This window comes from Schistocerca piceifrons, chromosome 7, assembly GCF_021461385.2.
Source record: "Schistocerca piceifrons isolate TAMUIC-IGC-003096 chromosome 7, iqSchPice1.1, whole genome shotgun sequence".
In the NCBI taxonomy this organism is placed as follows: Eukaryota; Metazoa; Arthropoda; class Insecta; order Orthoptera; family Acrididae; genus Schistocerca; species Schistocerca piceifrons.
Genome location: NC_060144.1, coordinates 430,855,892 through 430,878,830, shown reverse-complemented (window position 1 = coordinate 430,878,830; position 22,939 = coordinate 430,855,892). Strand labels below are relative to the sequence as shown.

At 42.2% G+C, this 22,939-nt stretch overlaps 1 protein-coding gene across 4 annotated transcripts in view; it reads right to left on the bottom strand.

Moving 5' to 3' along the window:
* Positions 1 to 3,486: 3,486 nt before the first annotated feature.
* The window catches only part of LOC124805168 (probable dolichyl pyrophosphate Glc1Man9GlcNAc2 alpha-1,3-glucosyltransferase), a 79,464-nt gene continuing 60,011 nt past the window's right edge, over positions 3,487 to 22,939 (bottom strand). For 3 of the 4 annotated variants that reach the window (XM_047265650.1, XM_047265652.1, XM_047265653.1), the window contains exons 7-9: positions 16,336 to 16,475; positions 4,757 to 4,934; positions 3,815 to 4,160 (exon numbers count right to left, since the gene is read on the bottom strand). In XM_047265650.1, coding sequence (XP_047121606.1) covers positions 3,912 to 4,160; positions 4,757 to 4,934; positions 16,336 to 16,475 — 567 coding nt within the window. In that variant the 3' untranslated portion in view covers positions 3,815 to 3,911. Of the gene's footprint in view, positions 3,776 to 3,814; positions 4,161 to 4,756; positions 4,935 to 16,335; positions 16,476 to 22,939 lie in introns of those variants that run through there. The other variant, XM_047265651.1, reaches the window with a different exon arrangement.

The following is a 22,939-nucleotide window of genomic DNA, read 5'->3' as shown; positions in this document are numbered from 1 at the left end:
AGTACCTACGTACATCTGTTATCAGATACATGCACCTTGCTTTTGGAGAATAAGTGAAGCTGATATGCAATCCACCTGCCAACAAATTCGGTCTATCCTTGAGCTTGATCAAGAGTTATATCTACAATTTTACAGAACAATCTTCACGTCAGGATTTTTTGCAATTACTGCACAGTCCAATTCAGGGACATCAGCAGCTTGTCAACACACGTTTCACAGTTTTAATTCTGGTGTCCAAATTGATATTCACCATTGTAACTAGTGAAGAAACATAGTTGTACCATTTGATCCAAAAATTAAACAGCAGTTTCCCATCTGCATCTTTCTCAGTCATTTTCATCCAACAAACTGAAGAGAACAAGAACTTTAGGCAAAAGACAAGCTTACACCTTTCCTTGCTGCAAGCGGACGCATTACCACTGTTACACTTTAAGAAGGCAGGTCAATAAGTGCAGGCTCCTTATTGTGGAGTACACCTTACTGAATGTTTTAAAAGAACCTGGGAGAATCAGCCTAAAATAAACTTGCATGGAATATTATTCCACCAAACCAATATGGCACCTCATAGGGTGGATCAAACACAAGAACTGCTCAAGGTTCCATGGATCCAGGCACTTCAGCATCCACACACACACACACACACACACACACACACATAAAAAGCACAACTCACACAAGGAAAATTACCTTCAAACCTTTGAACAGAAGATACATATGGTAGAAAACAGAAGTCAGATGCTTATGTACTTAGTCTCCCTCCTGACTGAGGAACTGAAATATTTCCTGCCATTCATTTATTATATGCCATTCGATTAACTTCTTTTACTTGTTATCTATCTCTTCCTTACAATAAAGAAACCACATGCACTTTTTTTATAAAAAAAATAAAAATTTCATCTTTTATTTGTTCCTTTTATTATCTTATGTTTCTCACCTTACAGCATAGTATTTGTTTCCGCAATTTGTCAGTAGATACGCCTTTGCTGTCTCACAAAGAGTTAATTTCCTATTTTCAATTTAGACTTTCATTAGCAGTACCTACCAGCTGTGTCCACCATAAGTAATACAAAATTACTAAATATCTGGAAATGAAAGCAAAACATTTTACCCATCTTTAAGATCAATTAGGTCACTGTAACCAACTGCTGGAAAATGTTTGCATTGCTTGCATATCTGTGAACAAGTTCTGCTTAGATTAAAGGAGAGCAGAAATGAAAGATTAAGCCATATGGGAAAAAACATTATACTGTCAGACAAAAATAAAATACTAACTAAAATATAGGCTGTCTGTTCAAAGGTATACATCAGAGAAATCAGAATATGCTGTTGGCTAACATTCAAAACTGTGTTGTTCAAACTTGTGTATTATAATGTGCTTGGATCCTCTTTGGCATACTATTCATGAGATGGTTGAGATACAGCTGTTCAAGCCTGCCTCACATTTCGAGGCTGCCCTCCTGAGGTCATCCAGTGAGTAATGAAGCTTTCTGCAACTACACACTGCAAGTTTCAGCTTGTCTCTAACATGGTCAATCATTTTTCACAGCAGCAGATTCTGTGGACCATTCTATTCAGTTGATTATTGGACCTCAAGGAATATTTTCAAAAGCTGGGCACTGGGTGCTCATACATTACTGTCTTGAAACACGAAACCAAAATATGTTTACTGCAAGGCCAGACATTGATTGGAGGATACTGATCCGGTACTGCACACCCCTCAAATTACATTTTTATAGAAACGAGAGGCATTTGACGTCTGTAAATGATACAAACCCAAACCACCTCTCTGCTGAACCTATGGAACTGCTTGCCTGGAGATGTGTTTTGGTACCTTGCCACCTACACAATGTCCTATGATGATGATCAGGTTTCAGAAGAATCTTGCACTTGGTGAAGAGAACCTTAGGCCACTGATCCAGGTACTGTTTCAGGAGTTCACTTGCCCACATCCTTCAAATTTCTCGGTGCTACAAGATTTTTGTATTGTTGACATAATGCCTAGAGACTAAACTGATTATGGAGAGACAGTTGTGTACTGTCTAGGTCAGCACATTCCTTCTATTTGCCTCCAAAAAGATGAGACACAGTTCTGTTTCATTCTTCTTTGAGCACCTATAGAGCCGTAATTTGTAGATAGTCATCAGCTGGAATGATTACCATGAGTAACAACTATGAAATAGATCTTCCATGTTTTTGTGTCTCACAATTGCGGATGAATGTTCAAATTTTGTGGAGTATGACAATTCAGCAGGTAACTTCCAATACTAATAACCCTTCTTGTTATAAAGTGACACATTACGTGCTTTAAATTCTAAATGACCCTTTGAGGCATGTCAACAGACCGAAGAGTGTACACAGGCTGTTCTGCACCATTCACTTCTGGAGACATAGTGGGCTCTTAATGGACTGCACTGAGGAAGCAGGTCCACTTTTACATCCATTACACAGGTGAATCTACATAGTTCTTTCCTCTTCTTGAAAAAGTATTGGGAAAAAAGTATCTGATCAAAACATGAACTATGTAATTCAAGAAGGTGGTGCAAAACTTTTCGCAAGAAATCTTTAATGCAAAAGACTCAAACACTTCTGGCAACACATTAGAGCAATGTTCTTTAGCAAGCTGCCTGCAGACAGGATTCGAGAAATTAAGATTTTTTTTTTTTTAGGGACCAACAATGACACATCACATCAGTATGTAAATTAGAAGCAATGGTACAAAAAATCTTGTGCCAGCAAGTACAGATAGTCATTGTAAATACCTCCTATTCTTTTAATACACAGGTAATTGTATTCTTTGATATCCATTGGTATAGTCATGTAAATATTAAACAATGGAAAGGCCAGGTTGAAAAATCAAAAATGTTGAAAAGGATAGATTTCTACACAATCGAGATGAGACGTTGAGCTGCAGACAGGCACAACAAAAAGACTGACACACATTAAGCTTTCAGCCAAAGCTTTCTTCAGAAAAGAAAATACACACACAGTCACATAATCAGACACACCTGTCACACCCATGATCCCTCCCTCTGGCTACAGCAGCCAAGACAGCAGTCATGTGTAAAAGTCTTTTCGTTGTGTCTGCCTACAACTTAACATGTCATCTTTAAAGTGAGTAGTGATCTATCCTTTTCAATTTTGTTCATGTAGTTATTAAGTATGAAGCAGTAGAAAACAGTATTTGTTTACTATAACAGAAGCAGCAGCAAGTTTTTTCAAAGAAGTGGCTTCCCTAATGATTTTATATACATTTATTGCCTATGCGAGAGCAAGTGGAATGTAGCAATTTAATGACAGTTAATTAGTAATAAATCATACAGAATTAATTTCTGACACCTGTATTTCTGTTAGTTTAAGCCCTTACTTGTTTCGCACTCCTGAAGTTGCTTTTTTATGTGATCTATAAGAATGCGAATATGAATGCATACATGCTGGTTACGTAAGTAGTTTGACCCAGTTATAGAAAGACCAGGTAAAAATATGTTTTTTAGGTAGTAGAAAGTGCAAGAAATATAACAAAGAAGCAAATAAAGAACAGTTTAATGCAAGCTTCGACTGCTGACCAGAACGTAAAAGAGCGTTAGTTCTGCACTACTATTATATGTGATAAGCTATGGCTTGTGCTTCACTTGAAAGTATTAAAGGCATTAAATGGTTATGACAAGATGCATGCTACATTTTCTGTTGTATCCAGGTCAAGTAAACACTTCAACTTACACACCATGCTGTCATCAGGAATGCTTTGATGTTATTTAGTAGTGGGGTGAACTATAAACTGAAAATGAGATATGAAACGATAAAAATGAACACAATATTTATCGCTTTGAGATTTTCCTCACTGACAATTTTTACTTGAGCATATGTACATTCAAGCAGATAGCACTTTATTTATTTTATACTTACAGTCACTGTCAGTGTGCTTTTCGCTTGTGATTGACTTCATTAGTGGATAAGAAATGTTGGTAATATTTCAGCCATGCATAAATAATACCAATGGAACAGTAAACTGAAGTCAGGAGAAGAGGTAGGAAGGGGAGAGATGTCTTCAGATTCAGCAGTGAGTGCACAACAGTCTCAAATATAAACAGTGGAAACAAACCCAGGAGGTAGACTGATTCAGCCTTGGACATTAGTGGTAATGCCCAAGTGCGTTCCATGCCCTGTAAAAAGTACAGTGTCATGCAGTTAATTCAATATACAAATGCTAGCAGCAGTACACTTAAAAATAAACCTCATGTTAAATAACTTGGAATAATTTTTATTGCACATGAGAAAGTTAAATGTACACGTGTGTGTGTGTGTGTGTGTGTGTGTGTGTGTGTGTGTGTGTGTCAAGAGCAAAAGAAAAGAATTTAGGATTTCAAAATACGCCATCAATTATACGAATGTTAAAACACACACACATTTATTCAGGGCATTTTATGTCATTTGATTTATTTTTTATTTATTTTTTTTAGCAGCTAAACATACGTTTCTGTGGAATAAATAAATCAAGTTATGGTAGTTGTTAATGACTATATGCTCCATTTTTCATTATGCAAACCTAGAAACATTAACTTCTGTACTGTAAAAGACAAACTGTTACTCAGTTACTGTTTCAATGATAGCGTGCCTCCTTTTCAGACACTATCTATTGACATAAAATTTCTGTGTAAACAGTAAAACACTTTATTTCACAACATTGATATAGTACAAGAAAACACCTTTTACTTAATATTATCCAAGTTCAGAGCAAAAATGGAAATTCAAGATTTACCTGTACATCAAACAAGCCCGACAGGCTAAAGAAAGAATACACTGAATGCATAAGCAGCAGTAGTATCTTGATTGGCAACTCGGCTGCAGTGAAGATCAATGGAAAAAGAGAGTAATGGCCAGCAACAGCCAGCAGAAGATATGCCTGGGCTTCCTTCTTCCATACCACAGCCATCAAGCTGCAAATAAAAGATATTTGTTACAGTTTTAAACTGTTAACAATTAAATTACATCATAACTTTTTAATCAAAATGAACAGCATCACAAGTTCTCACTCCACCAGACATTGGCTAGAGCGGTTTGGGTTGTAATGCAAGAAACTGGTATTCAGTTTGGCCATTGTGGATTGTAAACCACTCTACTTCCTCCCTTAGACTACCAAATATTATCAGTTTTCATTAGCGGAAATGTGCTTCCACCATAATGATTAAAGTGGTTATTGCTGGGCTGAGCACCACTATACTGATATTGACCAGTGATCTAGGCTAAGATATTTCATTAATTACATACATGATGAAAGCCTACTGGAACAAGGCGCTTATACAGTTACACTCTTATCATTTTTTTACTCTGCTGTTTGCTTACATAGTGCATGGCTCCTAATCTGTCAGTTTTTCTATCGGCAATAAGTGGAGATGAGAGAAAGCTGAAACTGCTAAAATACACACATCAAAAAAAGTTTTGCACCACTCCAGTTCCCAGAAATCCTGAAGACAGACGTTGACTGTGGATATTGTGTCACAGGCACAGTCCCTTTGGTTGTTCAGAGATGTCAATAAACAAAGATGTAAACAACCACGCATGAGCAGTGTCTATTAGACGGAGGGGGTCTGACAGCCAATCAGTTCCAGTCATTCAACCAGGAAGGAGGTACATGGCATGCATTGTCTGTAGTTCAACCATGCCTAGACGATCAATACTGCTGTTCAATCACGTCTGCATTGTTACTTTGTGCCAGGAAGGGCTCTCAACAAGGGAAGTATCCAGGCATCTCGGAGTAAACGCCCTCAGGGGCTCAGCATCTGTTTGCTGAGTACAGGCTTGGTGACACCGAGGTTCCTGAGCTGGGGACTGGTAAGTGCCACCAGTCCCCTGCCACTGTAAGCTCTGGGCATGCTTCAGCGACCACCGTGCAGTGTGGTGGTGGAACGTTGTGAGTCTCAGGGAATGGTGATCTTGGCTTGACCACCCGGATCACGAGGTTGGAATAAGATGCATGGCTGTTGAGGTGGAACAGTTGTTAGCGGGCAACCTCTGGGGAACCTACCGCACCTCAGTTGTATAAGGCTTACTCAGGCACACGGGGCTCTGTCTGAGTGGACCCTTATTTCCCTAGCTACTCGTGGGACCGCGATGGAACCCTCGAAATCTTCTCCTTCTCCTCCCAGCAGGAAGGGTGTACCACCTGGGAGTTCTCACACCCATTCATCAAAAAAAATGAGGGAGGCTATACCTGATACACAATGTGTTATCAGTAATGGGGCTGAAGGATTTATGAATCACAACAACTTTGTAGTCATCAAGAGGAAGGAGAGGACGTTTGAAAAAGTGTCCTCCTTCCATATCCATAAAGGCTTAGAAGGGCTGGCTGGTACCCTGAAGTCTATTAAGTGGTTGTGAAATGCTTCCTTGCTTGTCGAGACTAACCGGGCAAAGCAGGTGGAACTTCTTATGAAGTCACAGAAATTGGGTGAGCATGGCATCATTATTGAGTTGCATAACTCCCTTAACTCCAGCAAAGGTGTGGTAACCTGCCGTGATATTATGGACATAGACATCGCTGAACTGAAACAAGAATGGACACCACAGGGGATCATAGATGTGGAACAAAGGACATGCAAGACCAATGGAGAGACTGAGAAGATTGCCACTTTTATTGTGATCTTCAATTCTACAACACTACCTGAACACATCATGGCAGGTTTCCTCCGACTTAGGGTTCGGCCTTATGTACCTAACCCTATGCAACGCTTCAAATGCCAGCATTTTGGCCGTAAAGCACAAAGTTGCAGAGTCGAAGCGACTTGTGGGAAGTGTGGAAAGGCAGCCCATGAAGCTGGGACTGACTGTCCGTCTCCAGCAGTCTGCATTAACTGCTCTGGGAGCCACCCAGTCTGGAGCCAAGCCTGCCCTGTTTTTGTAGAGGAACGCAAAATTCAGGAAATCAAAGCGACCAAGCAGATCCCCAATGCAGAAGCCAAAAAGGACTATCAGGCAATGAAACCCTGTTTTTGCCACTTCTTATGCTTCCTTGGTGCAGAAACCTGTCATTAAGGTTGACGTTTCAACTCAGATGACGTCCAGTACCATTATCTACCATGAGCACCTGTGCTTGCACCTGCATGTGCCAAAGCCGAGTGAAAGACATAGCGATCCAGACAGCTACAATGGAAGAAACCAGTAATGCTTCCACAGCATACAGCCCGAAGACACCCCAAAAGCAGAGTGCCTCTCAATGCCAACTTTCTTCAAAGAAAGGTGGCTCTCACTGCCCTACTTCCCCCTCATCCTTGCTAGGAAAGGGAGCGGAGAAAGGAACTCAACATTTGGGTCAAAAAGCTGACCCGAGCACCATCAGACGTCACCCTGGCACATCTGACTGATGAAGAAGACATCATGGATTTTGATGCCTCATCACCAGACCCAGTCAGTCCTATCACTTCGCCTTGCTCTACAAGCGCCTCATCACCTCAGCGCAAAGAAAGAGGTAAATCAAGACCACATTGATGAAATGGCTCCCATACTCCAACGGAATATCAATGGATACAGGACTCATTTGGAATAATTGAGACTTCTTGTACAGGACAGACCCTTTTGCCTTTGCCTTCAAGAGACTCATTTCAAAGAGAGTGAGACACCTGTACTTGGAGGCTATCACCTTTACAGAAAAGATGACCTTACTGGTGATAGGGCAAAAGGTGGGGTTGCAGTGTTCATAAAGGACACTTTTGACTCCTCACCTATTCCCCAACAACACTACAAGTGGTTGCTGTTTGGATAGTGGCCCATGTTGACTTCACTGTGTGCTCTTTGTGCCTACCATCTTGACAGTGGGGTCCTCACTCATCTTCTTGGTGAACTCCCCCACCCATTCCTCCTTTTGGGGGACTTCAATGCACACAGTGCACTATGGGGTTCTTACACTGCTTGCCCAAAGGGTCGGGCACTTGAGGACCTACTGCACACAACAGATCTCATACTTTTGAACATGGGACAAGCTAAACATTTTAGCACCACTACAGGTTCGTCTACCTCCATAGACCTCTCCTCCTGCTCACCTGCCCTTCTCACCTGCTCCTGGGGATACTGCTCAATGGGCAGTGGACAATGACCTTCATGGTAGTTACCATTCCCCTATCTGGATCCATTTGCCTGATGTAGCAGATCCTGAAAGAACGCCACAAAGAAGGTTGTTCAAAAAGGCTAATGGGATGATTTACAGGCAGTTAGCTGCTTTCAAGCAATGTGATGGCACCCAGGACTGGGTGGATCACATTACAGCTGTGATTCACCATGCTGCATGCATCCATCCCAAAGTCTATGAAAACGTCTAGGAAGCGGCATCTCCCTTGGTGGGACAATGAGTGTCATTTTGCTATCAGGCACAGCAATGCGCAGATTCAATCGATGCTCTACAGATGAGAATCTTGCAAACTTTTTAATGGCGCGTGCAAAGGTGAGGAGAATATTCGGGAGAGTAAGCAGAGGTCTTGGCAACAGTTCCTGAATTCTATCAATAGGTCCACACCCGCTTGTAAAGTATGATAAGCCATTAGGAGGATCTCAAGGCACAACTCTCGACCACCAATACCAGCTGTAAGAATACAAGGGTCTCTTGTAACATCGACAAGGGATATAGCTCAAACAATGGCTGAATCATATAAGCCCATTACGGTCGATTCCAGCCAGGATCCCACCTTCTGTCAACATCGGGAGGCACAGGAGAAGGTTGATCTTGATTTCCGTTCCACCAACGTGGAAGAGTACACCCAGCCTTTCTCTCTGCAAGAGCTGGATTCTGCATTGTCAGTTGCTTGCGATACAACCCCTGGAAACAATCTGATAACCTACAGCATGTTGCAACAGTTGGACCGACGGTCGAAGGAAGTCCTCCTTCAGCTCTTCAATAAAATTTGGATAACTGGCGACTTTCCCAACTTGTGGAAGGAATCTATTTTAATCCCAATTTTAAAACCAGCTAAGGATCGGGTTGTTGGGTTGTTTTTGGGAAAGGAGACCAGACAGCAAGGTCATCGGTCTCATCGGATTAGGGAAGGATGGGGAAGGAAGTCGGCCGTGCACTTTTAGAGGAACCATCCCGGCATTTGCCTGGAGTGATTTAGGGAAATCACGGAAAACCTAAATCAGGATGGCCGGACGCGGGATTGAACCGTCGTCCTCCCGAATGCGAGTAAGGATCGGACAGACCCTTGTAGTTATCGTAGTATTAGCCTGACAAGCTGCATAGGAAAGACATTGGAGGTATGGTCAATTGGCGCCTAGTGTGGGTTCTGGAAACCAGGTCCCTACTCAGTTGCTCACAGTGTGGGTTCAGGAGGTATCACTCCACTCTCGATAATCTGACCCTGCTCGAAGCTGCAATTCAACAAGCTTTCCTATGTAAGCAGCACCTTATCGGTGCTCTCCTCAATTTGGAAAAGGATTACGACATTACTTGGAGGCATAATATTCTGTCGCAGCTCCATCAGTGGGGATTCTGTAGACATCTACGGACCTTCATACAGTCCTTTCTCTTGGACAGATATTTTAGATTCAGGGTTGGGAATGTCTTGTCTGATCATTTTAAGCAGGAGAATGGTGTCCCCCAAGGGAGTGTTTTAAGTGTCACAGCTCAATAGTATTACAAGCACAGTGCGACGTCCAGTACTATGTTCCTTATTTGTGGATGACTTCTCCATCTTCTGTACATCCTCCAGCCTCGCCACGGCTACTCAGCAATTGCAACTGACTATGAAGCAGTTGGAGGAATGGTCTTGCACCACAGGTTTTAAATTATCATTAGAGAAAACAGTTTGTGTTGATTTTAATCATTCCTGCTGTCTGTTTAATTTGCCCATTTTAAACCTGGGGGTCACCGTCCTCTCTTTTAAGGAACAGGTGAAGTATCTGGGTCTCATCTTTGATGAGAAGTTAACATGGTTACTACACCTTAAAGAACTGAAACTGAGATGTCTCAAGGCCTTAAACATCCTAAATTTGTCAGCCATAGGTCTTGGGGAGCCGACAGAGTGCATCTGCTCCAACTAAATAAGGCCTTTGTGCGACCCCGGCTTGAATATGGAAGCCAGATCTATGTGTCAGCAAGGCCTTCATACCCTAAAATGCGGGATGCAGTTCACCACAAGGGTATTAGGCTGTCACCAGGGGCCTATTGCACTAGCCCTGTTGGTGGTTTGTGTGCAGAGGCTCGTGAGCCTTCGCTGTCTATTCACCATCATCTACTTGTCATAAGCCAAGCATATAGGGCACAGTCCGTTCCTACATCACCAGCATCCAGTTACATTGTTCAGCCGCCACTGGAACGGCTGTTCAATCATCGACCACAAGCATCATGGCCATTTGGGATCCTTGCAAGGGAGAGCCTTGCATTATTACAGGTTGGGGGCATTAAGGTCCAAAGTCAGGGGTGGAGTGGGGCATCCCCCTGGCTACTACCAAGGCCTAGATTCCTTTTAGAACTGACTGCTTACAAGATGCATTGTACCCCAGACCATGTTTTTAAAATAAAATTTAATGAAATTTTACATAGCCATTCAGATTTTATTACCATCTACACAGATGTTTCTAAGCAGGGAGATGTTTTCAGTTGTTCCATCGTGTTCCCCGACATTGTCCTCAGGATAGGCCTCCCAGAACAGTTTTCAGTTTATTACGCAGAACTGTTTACTATCCTGTGGGCAATGGAGCAGATGAGACAGCGCTGTGACAAAAATTTTATCATCTGCTCTGGTTTTCAAAGTGCCCTTCTCACTGTTGGACAGATGTACCCAGCAGATCGGATGGTGCAAAAAGTGCAGGACAATCTCCTTCTCCTGCGAAGTCAAAACAAGGAAGTTATTTTTTGCTGGGTTCCAGGGCACACAGGCATCCAGGGAAACGAACTTGCTGCTGCTGCTGCTGCTGCTAAGCAGGCTTGCTCCCATCCTCCTCCTGCCTGCTGTTCAGTCTCTCTGCGGGCTGTCACTTTATTTGTGACTAGGAAAGCCATAAGTTGGTCGGAGTCCCAGTGGCTAGAAGTGAGGAAAAATAAACTATGTTCCATCAATACTTCAGAGCGACCATGGGTCACCTCCTTCTGCTCGCAAAGGTGCAAAGAAGTAGCCCTTCCGCTCCAGACGGCATGGACCTCGTTTGCCACTAGAGGTCTCTCCAGCCCTCGCGCCGTAAGCCATGGCTGTGCGCGCACTCCTGGCCTGCATATAATGTGAGGGTGGAGCACGTGGTTCCAGCAGACAATAGCAACATACTCTATCAGGTATTTAAGCGCCTGCTTCTCGCTCAGCAGGCGTCTGATATTCGCTTTAGTCTATCGACATCTCACCTACAGATAGCGAGTTTACTTGGTTTCCGCGTACGAGTGGATGTTGTGGATTCATGAGGTTTCATATGTGACCCTGTTGCTATTTGCGTGTTCTTTTCTTGTTCGTCAGGTCTTGCTCGGTCGTCCATTGTTGTTCGTGTCCACCTTCCCCATTTATTTTGTTTGTTCGGGGGCCGCCCCCATTTAGTCCCACCACGCTTTCGTTCTTGGCAACCCTGTGACCGTTCCAGTCATGTTTACAACAAGGAGCACCCAGTATGTGAGAGATGTGGGACACAGTTTTCAGTACAACATCTTTTAACTGAGTGTGTTTTATATCACGATCTGAGGGTTGAACTGGGTCTCTCACAGGATCTTCCCTCTATTTTAACAGATAACGAGGCGAGTGTTGTTCGTGTCCTAAATATTGTGTGGTGTCCAGAATTCTTCCCAAAATACTTGGTGTGATATCTTAATGTGTCACAGAGTGGCTAGGTCGTATATTATTTTTAAGTCATCATCCAACCATTGTTATTTGTCCCTTTTTTAACAGCATCCTTACAGGTATTTTCTCCTTGATTTTATTTAGTTATCCCACTGTGTCGCTGGGGTTTTATTACGGGCTTTTCTGAACCTCATCTTTTTGGGGTTGCTTTACATTTTCTGTGGTGGGATCAAACATAGTTTTACAGTTTACTGATCTCCTTCCACAGATTATGAAAATCTTCTTCGGTATAACATTAATGCAAGGGCGCTGATGACCTAGGTGTTTAGTGCCCTCCACCATAAATAATAATAATAATAATAATAATAATAATAATAATAATAATCATCATCATCAGCTTGAACCAAAGCGATGTTATTCGGACATGGAGGAGATACAGAGAGACAGGAACTGTGGGTGACATGCCTCGCTCAGGCTGCCTAAGGGCTACTACTGCATTGGATAACTGCTACCTATGGATTATGGCTTGGAGGAACCCTGACAGCAATGCCACCATGTTGAATAATGCTTTTTGTGCAGCCACAGGACATCGTGTTACAACTCAAACTGTGCGCAATAGCTGCATGATGCGCAACTTCATTCCTGACATCCATGGCGAGGTCCATCTTTGCAACCATGACACCATGCAGTGTGGTACAGATGGGCCCAACAACATGCCGAATGGACCGCTCAGGACTGGTATCATGTTCTCTTCACCAATGAGTGTTGCATATGCCTTCGACCAGACAATCATCGGAGACATGTTTGGAGGAAACCCAGTCAGGCTGAACGCTTTAGACACACTGTCCAGCAAGTGCAGCAAGGTGGATGTTCCCTGCTGTTTTGGGGTGGCATTATATGGAGCCAACATATGCTGTTGGTGGTCACTGAAGGCGCCGTAATGGCTGTACGATACGTGAACGCCGTCCTCCGGCTGATGGTGCAACAATATTATTGGCACCATATTGGCGAGGCATTCATCTTCATGGACGACAATTAGTGCCCCCATTGTGCACATCTTGTGAATGACTTCCTTCAGGATAACAACATCACTCGACTAGAGTGGGCCGGCCACGGTGGTCTCGCGGTTCTAGGCGCGCAGTCCGGAACCGCACGACTGCTACGGTCGCAGGTTCGAATCCTGCCTCGGGCATGGATGTGTGTGCTGTCCTTAGGTTAGTTAGGTTTAAGTAGTTCTAAGTTCTAGGGGACTGATGACCACAGCTGTTAAGTCCCATAGTGCTCAGAGCCATTTGAACCATTTGAATTTGACTAGAGTGGCCAGCATGTTCTCCAGACATGAACCGTACAAACATGCCTGGGTAGATTGAAAAGGGCTGTTGGGGGCGATATGACCCACCAACCACTCTGAGGGATCCACGCTGAATTGCCGTTGAGGAGTGGGACAATCTGGACCAACAGTGCCTTGATGAACTTGTGGATAGTATGCCACGACGAATACAGTCATGCATCAATGCAAGAGGACATGCTACTGTGTATTAGAGGCACTCGTGTGTACAGCAATCTGGACCACCACCTCTGAACGTCTTGCTGTAGGGTGGTACAACATGCAATATGTGGTTTTCATGAGCAATAAAAATGGCAGAAATGATGTTTATGTTGATCTCTATACAAATTTTCTGTACAGGTTCCGGAACTCTCGGATCCGAGGTGATGCAAAACTTTTTTGATGTATGTAGAACAAACATCTGGGGTCTGATGGAATGCCTACCAGATTTGATACAGAATTTGTGGCTACAGGAAATTGTGCTTAGCATATGGAAGAACGCACAGTTAATATCCAGAAGTGATTCACAAACTTATCATCCAAAATATTCCACACAAGATGTATTACAACATTATGACCACACACTTAATAGCATCTTGGTTTACCATTAGAATGCAATACAGCAGGGATTCTGCATGGAATGGCTTTGATGAGTCTATGGTATGCTTGGGTGGTATGGTGGGCACTGGATGTCAACACTTAGTTCACACATTTCCCTTAAATTATGGTTTTTGGGTACAGAGTTAGTGCTCAATAGCGTCCCACGTGTGTTCCATTGGGTTCAACTCACATGAATTTGGTGGCTAACACTTTAATTTTAATTCAGTATTGTGCTCCTCAAACCACTGTTACGTGATTCTCGTTTTATGACATGAGCAGTTACACTGCTGAAGATGCTGTTGCAGTCAGCGAAGACATCAAGCATGAATGGATGCAGGTGATATACAATAATGTCCATGAAGTCCACAGCGGACATGATGCCTCTGTTTACTACCAGAGGTCCCATGGAAACCCAGGTGAATGTCCACTGTGGCATAATACTGCCCTCAACGGCACATATCCGTGGTGTGGTGCATTTTCTGATCAGTCATTCGCCTGAATGATGGTGAACCCAGACACAACCACTGAACTGGTGTAACAAAATCTGTGATTCATCCAACCAGGCAACATGTTTCCACTGCTACACAGCTCAATCTTGATGATCCTGTGGCCACTGCAATTGTAACTGATGGTGTCACCAGGTCAACATGGTAACACAAAGTGGACATCTGCTTAGACGCTCCATGTTCAACAATGTATGCTGAAAGGTATCCTCTAAAACACTTGCACCTCCACCTGTATTACAGTCACTTGTCTGTCACAGATCATCACCTATGCTGCTTTACAAAGCAGGCAAGCCTCCAACCTCCACATTCTGTGATGAGGCTTGGACATCCAACGCCTTGTCGCCTACTCGTGGTTTCAGCATCCGTCAACCACCACTTTCCATAGATATTCTTGACAGTAGTAAGTGAACAGACAACTTGCTTTGCCACTTTTGAGATGCTGGTTCCCAGGTGCCAGGCTATAGCAATCTGCCATTTGTCAAAATCACTTATGTCAATGGATTTCCCCTTTTGCAGTTTATTTCATTGCTAGAATGATTCCCCTCTATCTCTGCTCCATTTCATGTGCAATTCATTGGGTCCAATAGGTGGCATTCAATCCCAGTGGTCATGAAGTTTTGTTTGGGTCCAATAGGTGGCATTCAGTCCCAGTGGTCATGAAGTTTTGTTTAGCTCATCTTTGTATGTGGCACTGTGCAACATCTAACCACACAATAAAAATCATTTTATTTATAATCACATCAGCTCTGTACCCGACTGAGAAATTTTTACCTTTATCTTATACTGGTTTCATCTTATGAATTCAGTTTCCAGCATGGAAAAAACATTAGAGTTTAAATACTGAGTATAAATACTGAGGTTGTTAGAGAGAGCACTAACTTAGTTGGATTATGATGGAAGAGAAAAGCAGCTGTGGTCACCATGAAGGAACCACCACAGAGGAGGAGGAGCAGATTACTGTTTAACGTCCCGTCGACAACGAGGTCATTAGAGACGGAGCACAAGCTCGGATTAGGGAAGGATGGGGAAGGAAATTGGCCGTGCCCTTTCTAAGGAACCATCCTGGAATTTGCCTGAAGCGATTTAGGGAAATCACGGAAAACCTAAATCAGGATGGCCGGACGCGGGATTCAACCTTCGTCCTCCCGAATGCGAGTCCTGTGTGCTAACCACTGCGCCACCTTGCTCGGTAACCACCACAGAGTTTACCAAAAATGATTGAGGAAAATTGTGGAAAACTGGAATCAGATAGCCTATGGACGTTCAAGCCCTGATCATGCTGAAAATGAGTCAAATGTTTAGTTAATATTTCACCTCACTTGGTTACTATAAAGTTCGAATTTGCTCATACTACTAAAATGGAATGTGCAACATTTTCTGAAATGATTATAACATATACCCACTGAAATCAAACTGATTTTGTTTTTTCTGGTGTAGAAGTTCCTTTACACTTTCCCCAATAACATCCATAAGCATTGAAAGATCTATAAATAAATATCTACCATCATGACATGTTTTTAATGGTACTCATAATTTCAGCAAGTTATACCATGTGCCCTAATTTCATCTGATTATTTTGTGTTTGAATATAATGAGCAAGACATGATTAAAAGTCAAATATTTTTGTTCTGAATGATGATGTGATTATTCAGCTCCAAAACTTACTGTATCAACTGAATTTGTAAATGCGTGGCTTGGAAGGTGGGGTCAATTTTATCAATATAGAGTGATTGCAACTGTTTAGCCCAGCATATATAAACTTTTACAGAAAATTCAGTTCCTGTACTTTAAAATCAGCAATATGATCTGTGTAATGCCATCATTAGTGTGCTACTCTCTGATTGTTATTATGGTGCCTATATCTGAAAATATGACTAATTAAACAATATCACCTTGCAAAAAGCTGCTTCTAGTCTTGTTATAAAATCAACCTCACTAGGAAATGTGGCTTGAGGTGTTATTTACATTAGCTTGCTATGCCTTGCCTAATAATTGTGTAAAAGCATGTGGATGAACTGCAATTTTTCTCCAATAGACAAACAAATTTCTGATTCTGAAACTTCATAATAATTTGAAGAGTTTACCAAGATATTTTTCTCACGCTGTACTGTTTTTAATAGTAATTGCACACAGACTGTGAATAATTGTATTAACAACTAACCTTAAGGGTATTATTACCATGAGAATAGCTTTCTCATGGACGTGCCATCCAAAAATGAAGGAGGCCCCAGCACACAAGATAACACAGCGCACAAAATGAAGTGGGTTGCCAGGTGAATACCACAGCTTCATAATTGCTGGCTGGAAGATGAAAATGAAAATTTTCCATTAGACAAATTCTCATAACAACACACAAAAACATCACTAAGTTAAATTAACTATATATCCTGTAAATGATGATTTGGCAGCATCATTGTGGTTTTTCTAGTATAATATTTACCTACAAAGGACACAATCAATGACAAAAAGTAAGATAATTACAGAGCTTTCATCTCTGTGAGGTCGAATATTTGTTGATAAGGTAAGATTTGCAGGAAGAGGGGGTGGGAGAAGTGGCTCTTGGGCATGGAGAGTGACATATAGGAACAAGAATATGAAATTTCTGTTCAATCATGCAGACAATCAATTTGTTAATGGTAATGTACATTCATTTTCAAACACTTGACTTAATATACTTTTAATAAATTCTTTTCACTCCCTTACTAAAATCAATTTCCCAGTGCATCAGGGATATAATAAAAGAAATAACACTGATGTGCAGCTCTTTTATAATACAGAAGATACTGTTCTTTATTTAGAAGATGTACAAGAAAATAAAAATGCTTGCATGTCATGTCAGAGATAATAGTGCTGAAAATAAAATCAAAACGATATGGAGTGTCATTAGAAGGAAAATGGGGAAGTCCAGTAACTAAAAATAATCAATGTATGGTCCAAGATACCAAACATATAGCAAGCCTTTTTAACAATCACATTCTAAGTGTGAATGAGAAACTTAGAATAGGCAGCTCCAAGAGAAAAGCACTACAGTATATGTGACAATCAGTATGATAAGCATTCTGTCCATTTGACACTATGTTAAGCTCTTCCAGGAAAAAAATATGAAAAGCACATTTATTTGATATAGCTACTGTATTCAGCCATGTATTTAATGCATCACTTCCACAAAGTATCTTTTCATACCCACTCAAGTATGCCACTGTTAGGCCCCTCTTTAAGAAATATAGCAGGTTTCACTATTAGCATCCATTTTAAAAGTTTTGGAAAAGCTAATGTATTTTAGAATGGTTGAGCATATCTGCAAATATAAGATTCTGAGTCAGCAACAAATCATATTCCAGGAGGGGCTCTCCAGCAAACACGGTATCTACCATTTCACTGACTAATTATTAAAATATCAAACAATGGAAACTCCAAGTAGGAATCTCAAGAATGTAGGAAAAGACAGATTGCTACTTACCATTATGAAGACATATGAAGTTGCAGACAAGCATGATTAACCCTTTAACTGCTCTGGACGTGTTAACGTGTGCGCCTTTGTACCTGTCCCTGTGTGCGCATAAACACATTCAGAGCACACAGGGACAGGTACAAAGGCGTGCGCGTTAACACGTCCAGAGCAGTTAAAGGATTAAAATACATTCACATAAAGCTTTTGGTCACAGCCTTTGTCAGTAAACACAAACAAACACTCACACACACACACACACACACACACACACACACACACACACACACACACACACACACAAAAAAGCACACCTCATGCACACACGACTGCCAGCTCCATTGGGCCGAAATGCAACATCATGTGGGATGCAAGCAGCAATCTGGAGAGGATGAGCAATGGGAAGGGGAAGGGATAGTAGTGTACAGATCAGGAGAGAGACGAACACCGTCTGGTGGAGTGCACAGGGACTAGACTGCCAACAGGCAGGGCGTCAGGAGGTTGTTGGGCAGGGATGTGGGGAGGAGCAAAAAAGGAGAGGAGCGGGAAAAGATGAACAGATGTGTTGGTAGGGCTGCAAATAAACAGGGTGGGCGATGAGAATGGGGAGGAGATGACAGGACAGAGGGTGAGGAGACCGTTGGGTGGAGGGTGTGGGGACAGTATGTTACCATAGGTTGAGGTTGAGGGCGGGATAATTATGGGAGTAGAGAATGTGTTGTAACGGTAACTCCCATCTGCGCAGAACAGAAAAGCTAATGGTGGAGGGAGGATACAGACGGGCTTGCTTAATGAAGCAGTCACTGAAATCAAATGTGTTATGTTCAGCTGCATTTTGTGCCACAGGGTGGTCTACTTTGCTCTTGGCTACAGTTTGGCAGTGGCCATTTATCCTGGTGGGCAGCTGGTTGGTAGTCATACCAATATAAAAAGCTGTGCAATGATTGCTGCAGAGCTGGTAATTGAAATGGTTGCTTTCACAGGTGGCCCTGACCTTGATGGGATAGGATAAACCGGTGACAGGACTGCAATTGGAAGTGCTGGGTGGGTTGATTGGGCGGGTTTTGCACCTGGGTCTTCCACTGGGATATGATCCTTGTGGCAACAGATTGGGATTGGGAGTGGCATAGGGATGGACTAGAATGTTGTGGAGGTTGGGTGGGCGATGGAACATCACTTTAGGAGGGGTGCGAAATATCTCAGGTAGGATGTCACTCAATTCAGGGCACAATGGTAAGTAATTAAAGCCCTGGCAAAGGATGTGGTTCAGTTATTCCAGTCTGGGATGGTACTGGGTGATGAAGGGGACACTCCTTTGTGGCTGGTTTTTGGAAGTAATGGGAGGATTAGTGTTGTATATGGAAATAGCATGGGAGCTCTGTTTGTGAACTAGGTCGGGGGGATAGTGCCTGTCTGTGAAGGACTTGGTTGAGGCCCTCAGCATACTGAGCAAGGGAGTTTTTGTCACTGCAGATACACCATCCCTGGGTAGCCAGAGATCCTTTTGTGTGAAAGGGAAGACAACTGTCAAAATGGAGGTACTGCTGGTGGGTTTAATGTTGACAGAGCTGCAGGTTGAGCTGTCAGAGAGGAGATGGTCACCATCTGGACGGTGGCCACTGGGTTGAGGAGGACCACGTGAGGCAGATGGGAGAGAAGGTGTTGAGGTTGTGAAGGAATGAAGATAAGGGGTAGGGTGTTTGACCTTGGGTCCAGATCATGAAGATATCATCAATGAACCTGAACCAGACTAGGGATTTGATGTTTTGGGAGGCTAGGAGTGTGTCTACCAGATGGCCCATAAAATGGTTGGCATTGGAGGGTGCCATGCGGGTGCCCATAGCTGGGTCGTGGATTTATTTATATACCATCCCTTCCAATGAGAAGTAGTTGTGGGTTAGGATAAAGTTAGTAATGTGTATGAGGAATGAGGTAGAGAGTTTGGAGTCTGAAGGACATTGGGAAAGATAGTGTTCAATAGTGGTAAGACCATGTGCATGAGGGATGTTGCTGTATAGGGAGGTGGCATCAACAGTGACAAGTAGGGATGGGTGGGGTTGTTTGGGGAAGGAGACCAGACAGCGAGGTCATCGGTCTCATTGGATTAGGGAAGGAAGTCGGCCGAGCCCTTTGAAAGGAACCATCCCGGCATTTGCCTGGAGTGATTTAGGGAAATCACAACAAGTAGGGATCCAGGAGGTAAAGAGGTGGGGATGGTGGAGAATAGGTGAAAGAAGTGGTTGGTGTCTTTGACATGGGAGGCTAGATTATTGGCAATTGGTTGGAAGTGTTGGTCAATGAGTCCCGAGATTCTTTCAGTGTGGGCACAATAACCAGCCACAATGGGGCGTCCAGGATTTTTGGGTTTGTGGATTTTGGGGAGCATGTAGAAGGTGTCATAGGGGTGAGGGGGGAAATGGATTCAGGGGAGATGCTCTGGAAAGCGCCTAAAGCTTGAAGCAGGGATTGGAGTTTGTGTTGGACTTCTGGGATAGGATCACTCTGGCAGAGTTTATAGGTGGAGGAGACAGATAATTGGTGGAGGCCATATACCAGGTAGTCACTGTGATTCATAACAGTGGTGGAACCTTTGTCTGCAGGTAGGATGATCAGGTCAGGATTTGTTTTGAGGTTGTGTATGGCTGTTCTTTCTTCTGCTGCTGCAAGGTTGGTGTTCTGAGGAACGGACCTGGGGAAGGACGGTAGGCTAAGCTGGAGGTAAGGAATTCCTGGACGGGGACCAGCAGGTGATTAGGTGGGAGGGGGGGAAGGATCACATTTAGATGGTGGTACAAACTGAAAGATGCAGGTTTCAATGTTGGAATCAGGGTGGTTTTGGTTGGAGAGATTGGCGGCAAAAAAGTGCTTCCATTGCATGGATCGGGAGAAGGAGAGTAAGACTTTGACAAGTCCAGCATGGTTAAATTTGGGTGTAGAACAAAAGGTGAGGCCTCTGGATAGGATTGAAATTTCTGTGGAACTAAGGGTTTTGGTGCAAAGGTTAACAACAGTGTTACAGGAATGTTTTGGCTCTGGATTTGGTGGAGCATTGGCAGGTGTTTTGGGGGTGTGGCATGTTGAAAAGGTCAGCTAGGCAGAGTTTAGCTGCTATGAGGGGTGGTCAAGGAGGATCACTGTGGGTATGATAGTGATTGGATAGATATCAAGATGATAAGATTTCACCTACTGTGATTTTTTGTGATCTCTCTACCACATTTGACTTCATAGTTTTCAAAATACAATGAGTAGGTTCACTTCATTTTTAAATAAAGGGTTGTGTTAGAGAAGTCAAGTAGCTCTCATGATGAATCTTTTGAATGGCGACAAATTACTACTGGTATTCCACCGGATTCAATTCTACTACCAACCCAATTCTTGAGACTGGAGATTACATATGTAAATAAATTTTCTATTAGACCAATTCCTCCACCCTTCCCTGTCTGTCCATCTCTTTATGCCCCTCTCTCTGTCCTCCTCCTCCTCCTCTCTCAATCCACCTCCCCCTTCCCCTCCTCTCAATCTGAACATATCAGTATGTGACATAAATTGCATACACATATGTCTGAGCCTCTGCAGTTTTACACCATACAGCTCCAGAGAGGATGCTAAATTTGTGTTTGGTATTCAGCTGCACAGCTTGAATTTCAGTCCCGAAACACGCTGGCAAAACTACTGGCTCGCTGCAATGCTCAGTCTCGCGACCTGGTTGACACAATGAGCACACAAATAATACTTTTAAAAGTATTCCAAGTCAACTAAATGCATGATATAAATACCAACACGACATTTTTACATCATTCCTTCTTAACCACACACTATTTCTATACAAATAATGGGCCGTGTACTCAATAAATTTGGTTGAAATTTCTCCAGGGGCTTCAATGCTATCAATAACAATGCAGCATTTCCACCCCTATGGAATGCTGTTAGTTCTTAACCCCAAAGGGTTTCTTTCCAGACAGTAAGGAATAACCAGTAAACCCCCAAAGTCTTTAAAAAATTGAAGTCCCCTGCATAAAACAGCTTCAAATTCTGATTACTTGACAAAGTTTAGGAGAGGTTTGAAATTATGCTTGAAGTTTGTTGGAAGTCACTATTTAGTCTCGCTGTCAAACACTGGAAGAGTAAAGTCCAGGTAATTTGCACTTTGTTTTAAGAAAAACCTTGTTTTTCATACAAATCTGAGTTTATGATGTAATACCTCCTGAACTATGAGTCGTACAATAATATAATTTTGCAGGTACATTCAGTGGTATATGTGGATACCGTCTGCAAAATGTGCCGCAAGTGGAGTAAGTAGTACAGAAGTAGTAAGTTAAAACATGATGCCTTATATGGAAGGTTTTCACACATCTTTATGATTATGACATATCTCCTTAATTGACATAACAGGCACATTTAGTCACATATGTTGATACTGTCTGCAAAAGTGTTGTGAATACAGTTAGTAGTAAAGAAGTAACAATTAAAACATCATGCTTGACCTGGCAGTTTCACTGTGTTGTGAGGGATGTCATCGAGAAAATTTGTTGTAAAGGTTTTAAAATATGTGTAAAGTTTGTTGCAAATAGTTGATTGTTCTAATTCTCTAATATTGGATGAATATAGTCTGGATATTTGCGTGTGGTTCATTATACTTCTTTTTAATCCTCAGCACCATATTATTGAAAGGGAGTTGGTTCTTACCCCCACAGACCTTCATTCCAGATAGGAAGTGATACATGTACTAATTTTGGTTGAAATTAATCCAGTAGTTTAGGAGGAGATGTTGAACCACATGAATACATACATACATACATACATACATACATTTTTAGAATATTAGAGATATGTGACTTTCTATCTTACACTCAAAGCAGAAATAGTTTTCTTTCCTGAGGAAATAAAGATCATAATCAAGCCAAAAGGAGATGTAATAACAGAAGGAACAACAAACAAAATATCCAAAAGTACTATTGATTGGTTCTCAGTAAATGGTTTATCATTTAACTTAGAGAAAAACACTGTTAATTCAATTCTGTACAAGGTGAGTTATATAAACATCATTAACAATAAAGCACAGGGGAAAAGAAGTGAGTAAATATGTTTAAAATTCCTGAGTGTGTATATTGAACAGGAATTATATTTTATAGTTGCTCTAAAATGCTTGGGTTAAGTAACATATGCTCTATATGTAACTGGTGATTTTTGAATGAAAGCATTAGAAAACCAGCTTCCATTGACTGAAACCAATGGAATAATTTTTTGGAGAAATTCCACACACAGACACAAAGTACTAACTGCATAGAAATGTGCAGCATGAATAACATCTGGCATC